The following is a 7,065-nucleotide window of genomic DNA, read 5'->3' on the forward strand; positions in this document are numbered from 1 at the left end:
TGCCACATTTGTTCTCACTTTCAGGGACATGAATCCATACAACCCTAAGGCGATAATCGCCCCTCTAATTTGATATGTTACAACATTAAACATGCAAAGTGGAGCAGTTTTGTGAAGCCATTTCAGTCGTAACTTTAATTTCTCTAAAAAGTAAAATAATGGACCTTTTCTAAGCTGCTTCTATTAGACTGAAATTGAATCAAAAGCTCACTTTGATTATCTTTTGATTCATTGTAAAACCGCTTTGTTGCCGTTTTTAGCCAAATATGAAAAACCTGTGTTGTTTTCTAGGTTTCTGCTGTTGTGGGCGGGACTGTTGGCTCGGAGCAACCCCGCCCCCCTTTGCCCTCCCTTTTGCTGAGAGCTCTCTGTATTACATGTTTTCCTTCTAGCTTACAACCCCTCACAACCGCAATACCACTACCAGTGCAACAAATAACGTAACAAATACAATTCTTTTTAACCTGAATTTTTTTTCGGTTGCTCCCCACTCATAAAGATTTGAATAAAGAATTCCTCAGAAATGCAATTTTGAGCTTAATTTTTTTGAATATGTCCTCCAACATCAGAAGTGGTGTTAACAACACCAAAAACACAATTTTTTTTGGCAATTAAGCAAATAATCTAAAAATACAGTACAGTAAAACTTCATTTTAACTTGAATTTTTATTTAAGTAACATAATTCTCATTTAGGACAAAATGCATTACTGTCTTAAATTATTTGAACTACTTCATTAGTATTTTTTAAAAAATGACAAAATGTCGTTTAGTGCTTTAATGTTTTTTTTAAAAAGCAGAAATTCTTCTAGTTTCCAAAAATGTCAACATTTTTGCAGTATTGTATTTGCTTCTCATTTTAAGTAAACCAGAGAAATTTTCTCCTTAACTAAGATTCATTATGAAACCCATTTTTTAGAAACTAATTAGCCATTTGCTGTGTTCAGGTGAGGATTCTGCAAAGCACTGACACTTTTTTTGTGGAAAAAAATTAGATTAAAGGCAAAATGCCATAAAAATACATCATAGTCATCTTTGTGTAGTTTTGTTATTTATTTAACTAAAAGAGTTTCTCTTTGATGTTTTATTAAAACTCATGAAATGTTTTGAACCGAGCATCTCAATTTCATAAAGAGCAGCACTTGAAGTTAAAGAAATTCCTTGTTTAGGGCTTCCCAAACAGAACAGTGCTTGAAAAAGAGTGCAGGAGCAGTGCAGAGCATGTCCATTCTTAGCCTCCTCCTTTATAATGAGTCATTTTGCCAGAGCAGTTTTGACAGTGGTGTCTGCCAGTGGGATGTCAACAAGAGATCCACTGAGTTTCCAGAAGCCTCCGTGCTTCTTTTATTCTCCTCTTCTGTGATTGTTTGATTGGATTGGGATCTGGAGACGGAGTCTCCTTATTAGACCGGGTTCCTGCAGCCTTCCAGGAGTATTTTACAGTTGTGGTTGTGAAAAACCTCCACATAAATCCGGGGCACGCGTTTCTCGGCAAAACATTGGATCGTTACAAGATGATAACTGTTATTCACTTAAACTGCCGGTGGTTTTATTGATGTGGTAATTGGTGTTTTCTGCAGGGCAACAGTTGAATCATTTATAATGTGCTGTTTTTACTCAAACTCGCTGAGCTTTTATCCAGAAAAAACAATAGTGACGTGACACAAACATATGAATATCAGTGTTTTATTCGGTTGATTTGTAAAGCAACAGTTACATAGATAAATGGTCTTTAGAAGAGACAAACATTTATTTATTTGATTGAGTTAAATTATGTTCAAATGATATATTTCAATTAAAAAAATCCAGGGTTGTTGGTTTTATCCTGTTACTTGCAAGCAGCGGACGACTGCAGATCAAAACTCCCTTTGGATGGAAGTGTTCAAAAGTATAGAACACAGGATAGTTTTCCCTTATTATGAGGACAAAAGTCTACCGGTTGAACAAATATTTGTCTCGGTAAGAGATCTCAAATTAAGTTGGGATGTTCTGCCCTTTTACGACAAAATAAAATCTTGTAATCAGCTATAAAAACTCATATTTAAGATTATTGCTCTGTTGTTTTGCAATATTATCTCTAAAAATAGGCATTTATCGCTCAAAGATACAGTAAATACATTCCATTCATTTAATACATACATTCCAAAAATTCCATTCAACAGTCAAGTTTGTACACGACCATAATCATCTTAAAGACTAGAGTTAGACATTTCAAGACAAATGAATGAGGAGTGAATGAATAATGGACACAATGTGAGCGCTTTGAGCGTCTGGAAAAGCGCAGAAAAATCTAATCCATAAAAAAAAATTTAAAAAAATTAGTGAAAGTCAAAGAAAACTTTCCAGTTTCTTTAAAAAGTCAAGCAAGTCTGTTTCCTGAAATAAACACTACTCACTATTCACTAATAAAACTATTACTTAAAGTCAAAACAAAACTTTTTTTATTAGAGAGATTACTTAAAAAAGTTATTTTTAATGTAAAATGACTCTACAAGAGATTTATCGTCTTAAAACAGATTGTTACACTAAAAAGTTACTAGTTAGTGAGTTTTGTCTTATAACAAGTGTCGTAAAGTAGTAAAACTACAAAACTTGAGAGAAATACTTTGGGGAATTTTGTGTTTTTGTAGATGGAAAGCAGAAATCAGACTCAGTTTGGACGACCTTCTGCTGTGATGTTTCGGCTCAAGTTGACATGAACGTCACTGATGATTTTCACAACCAAAAAAGTTGCTCAGTCTCTTGTTTTTATCTCGCCACGGTCTGGCGATCACCTTTACCAAACCGTCTTGTATTTTCACTACTTTCCACCTCACAGAATCCACTTTTTTTACTGGTGGGCCACAAAGGGTTCTAAAATTTGACAGAAAGGATAGAAATAACACAGAATCCAATTTTTATTTTGACAGAAAATTGAAAGATTTATTTCAAAACTGAACAATTTGGAGTTTTTATTTCAAAACTGTGGTTTTCTTTCTGATTTTAATACCAATTGCACAAAAGGGTTGAAGTCCCTCAAGGAAAAACGCAAACTTGAGAAACGCTGCATTCATGTGGTGTCGGAAATATGATTGTCTGACTCGGAAAACACACAGGATTAGGATTATCAATGAAAATTGTTCCAGTTTGGTGGCCGTGTCGCATTTGGCCCTTGGGCCTTAGTTTGCCTACCTCTGGTCTACATTTTACAAACAAAACCTTTCCAAAGTGAATAATATCATAAAAAAGTGATCACATCATAAACGATCAGTTATTCTGTTGAAGTATTAGTATATACATATATACATTAGCAAATTAAAGACACAACTTGTGCCAAATAAAAAACAAAAATCAAAAGTTTGTCTAAAGACAAAAGAAATGTTTGGACATGTTAAATACTTAAACTTGGCTGGATATGACTGAATAAAAAATAAATATAAAAAGTTCCAGACAGTCTACGCTGAGAGAAAACATAGTTTAGATCATGTTCAAAATCAAATCAAATCAACACAAGGAGAGCTTAAGGGAAACTGAACAGCCTTGCAAACACTTTGAGACGATTTGGAAACTCCATCACAAATGACATTTACATTTTGTCGCCGGTATAACCCCAAGGCTTTTGCAGAAACGGCTGCATATCAGCAGTAGAAGCTTAAGGATGAAAGGCAGATTTCTGTCTTTTCTGAATCCGCTAAAATCAGGAGTCTTTGTGTTGTTTGATCTTCTTTTTCATGAAATATTTTCTCAAAAAATGCAAAGTGGATGAAGGTTTCTTTTATTTTACTATAGAAACACAACAGCTTCTGTAGTAATATTGATGTACTAGCAGGTACTTGGTCAGTTCGGCGTGTCGCATCACTACCGATTCTGCTAATATATGACTAAAAGATGCACAAAATTAATTTTAAAAAATGCACAAAACTTTATTTATAAATTTCAGTTTTTAAGTACCATTATAGTTTTGATTTCCTTCTATTTCTGGTGGCTTTGCTGCTTTTTTTCCCCTGACCATCTCTTTATTTCACTTTTGTTTTTATTTGGGGCTTGCTTACAGCATTGGATCAACGTTATATGTTTTGACTTGTATATAAATCATCAAAATTCTACCTCTTTTAATGAATTTATTTTGAAAGTTTCAAACTGCATCGTCTCAGTTTTTATTATTGATGCTTTTTCCTGGAAACATTCTTGTTGCCTTTAAAGATTAATAAATGCAAATAGAAGGAAATGTGTATGTTTTTTATCTTTGACTTATATCTACCTAAAGAAAAAAGAGAGAACATTTGTTGATGGATGAATGTTTCTTTCATTTTTTTACTGAAACACATCAGACTCTGCAGTTATACTGACTTACTGGCAGGTTGGTCAGTTTGGCATAATTTCTCAGCTCTTTATCACGTCCTATCACTATGTACTTCAGCTAATACATAAAAGATGCACTAAATTAATAAATAAAATCACAAAACGTGTTTTACTAACTTTTACTTTTAAAGTAAATAAAATTCAAAGTAAATGTACTCCTGTTCCTGGGGATTCATCTGCTTTATAATCTTAGATTTAGCTTTAATCCAAGGTTTATAGTCCTTGACTTCCTTAATTAAAAAATCCAGTGCTCACCTCATTTTTCATGTCACAAATACGCTCTTTTTACAAAAATCTCTTTTTTGTCTGCTCCTGATTTACAACGATTTGAGGAAGAAATGCAATTTTTATGCCACCATCATGAAAAATAATAATAATAATAATAATAAATTTAATTTCAAGCGCCTTTCAAGTCACCCAAGGTCGCTGTACAAGGTTAAAATAAGAAAACAGAATAAATGCCACAACAATAAGCCGAAGACACCATTTTCTTTGTAACAGATCTTTAAAACACATCAGAGCATCCTTCTTTGTAGAAATTTAATATAAAATGCAAGCATAAGCAGTGTTAGTGGAGAGTCATGCAGCATAGCACATGCAAACCTCTTCACTGCACTTCCTGGTTCATCCCCACTGATAAGGAGCTTGTGAGATGATCCCATCTCATCTGTCAAGGTAACTGAGTTTCAGAGAAACAGTCGAACTGACTCCTACAGTTGGAAGTTTTGGGAATATATGTCTCCATTTTTAAGTAATTCATTGTAAACGTCTGATGCGTAAAAATGGGCTAATGGATTTTTTTCTGCACATTTGACCACATTGCAGCTGCTGTGTGATGTTCAGGGGCTGCAAGGAAATGCATGGAAATGGACTGATCTATTTGTCGTTTGCAGGCGGTTTTGTGGAGGTACAAGTTCTCCCAACTGAAGGGATCATCTGACGACGGAAAGAGCAAGATCAAGTTTTTATTCCAAAACCAAGAATCCAAATCTATCGAAGCAAAGGTGAATGCAGGTTTAGAATTCCGGAAATGTCAAATTTATCCTAAAAACCGTCTCCATTCAGACATGACTGTTCTCTTTTCTCTTTCAGGAGCTGGAGTTCTCAAACCTCTTTGCTGTACTTCACTGTATTCACGCTTTTTTTGCTGCCAAAGTTGCTTGTCTGGACCCCGTGTTTTTGGAGAGCCAAGGCACGGCAGCAAACGCCGGGATTCCCTCTCTGTCCAGTCTCTCCTGCAACTCACAGACGCCCAAACTTAAATACACCACCTGACAGGTGCTGCCCTCCCTGGAGCCTGCAAACAGTCGTGAACGTGGCCTAAAAAAAGTGAACCGGAGCTCTGGAAAACGATCACCTTTTGACTGTCAGACAGCGGCGCGTGACGAGGGAATAAAAGGTCTGTCCGGAAGTGCTCTGCTGGAAATCCCAGGATTTCTGGAAAAACTTTGGACCTGACTTTGAATCTTTAACTCGCCTAGAGACTCTACAATATAAAAACGTGCAATTAAAAGTATTTTTAAGTGAATTTGTCTTTCTTTGAATTATAGTACTTATAGAACACATCGTTATGGAAAATGCAGTACTTTTCCCATCTCTTTTTCTATGTAACTCTGTTAAAAACCAGGGGTCAGATGCATAAAACTGTAGTTTCATGAATAAAACTCCATCGTTTCAGTTCAATTTCAAAATCTGTTTATTTTTTTCTAGCAAAAGTCAAAAGGATGAAAGCAGTAGTAAAGGCAAAAAGCACAATGTTATGTAAACGCTATTGTTGAAGCAGAGGCAATACATTTGCAACCAAAAAAAGAAGATAAGCAATTAATTAAACTAAAATTCTGACAGATCTCCAGCTAATAAACTACCATTTTTGAACCGACAAGTATTTAAAGCTTTGCAGATACATATACAGCTATTACAAAAATAAAAATCTGCAATCGTTTTCTGTCACTTTCTTATTTCTATTCAAACAAACCTGCTTTTACACACTTTTCCTTTTCCAAATGCAGGAAAATATATGCCTGTTTTTTTATGTTATAGTGTGTGTGCATCATTTACACACCTGCCCCCTGCAGTTACAGCTGAACAACATTGAGCCCTTTCATCCACTTAAAATTCTGCTTCATTTGAGCAGGGAAATTTCTACCAAAAAACAATATATATAAGGAACAAATTCTATCTTTTGTACTGTATGAATTAAAATGTATTTTCCTTCTAAATCCAACAATTTTTTTTTTAATTAAAACTTCAGAATACTTCAATGTGCTGTAGGGGAACATCCTTACTTTTTATACGTAAACACATACAGGTGAATTTGTACGTTAGAAGCCTTCATTTAGTGTGACTACACTTGTTTTCTGGATCCTTTTTTAGACTGACTGTGTTGAAATGTTCTCCTTTCACAGAAATTTTTTTGAAAAGTTGATTATAAGCATCCTTTGTGACATTTCCCCCTTCAGCTTAACCCTTGTGCTATCCTAGGCACTTTAACGTTGGGAGTTGGGTCATCTAGACCCACTAGACAGTGCACTGAACCTTTTTTCTTCAATGATTTGTGATCTTCACACATTACATGAAATATTTCCACTTTTATCCACCTTTGTCATGGTAGGAAGAACACATCAATGTAAGGGTGGGGTGATCTAAAATAGCACAAGGGTTAATCATATAAATACAAATAGAGACTCACACATTCTCAGAAAAATAGATATTTTTTGATGGTATGA

The 7,065-nt window shown here is 34.8% G+C and overlaps 1 protein-coding gene across 1 annotated transcript in view; it reads left to right on the forward strand.

The window, feature by feature from the left end:
- The window catches only part of sntg1 (syntrophin gamma 1), a 61,498-nt gene extending 54,932 nt beyond the window's left edge, over nucleotides 1-6,566 (forward strand). The window contains exons 18-19 of the mRNA XM_004079482.3: nucleotides 5,233-5,343; nucleotides 5,432-6,566. Coding sequence (XP_004079530.1) covers nucleotides 5,233-5,343; nucleotides 5,432-5,614 — 294 coding nt within the window. The 3' untranslated portion in view covers nucleotides 5,615-6,566. The remainder of the gene's footprint in view (nucleotides 1-5,232; nucleotides 5,344-5,431) is intronic.
- The last annotated feature ends 499 nt before the right edge of the window (nucleotides 6,567-7,065 follow it).

This window comes from Oryzias latipes, chromosome 17, assembly GCF_002234675.1.
Source record: "Oryzias latipes chromosome 17, ASM223467v1".
NCBI lineage: Eukaryota > Metazoa > Chordata > Actinopteri > Beloniformes > Adrianichthyidae > Oryzias > Oryzias latipes.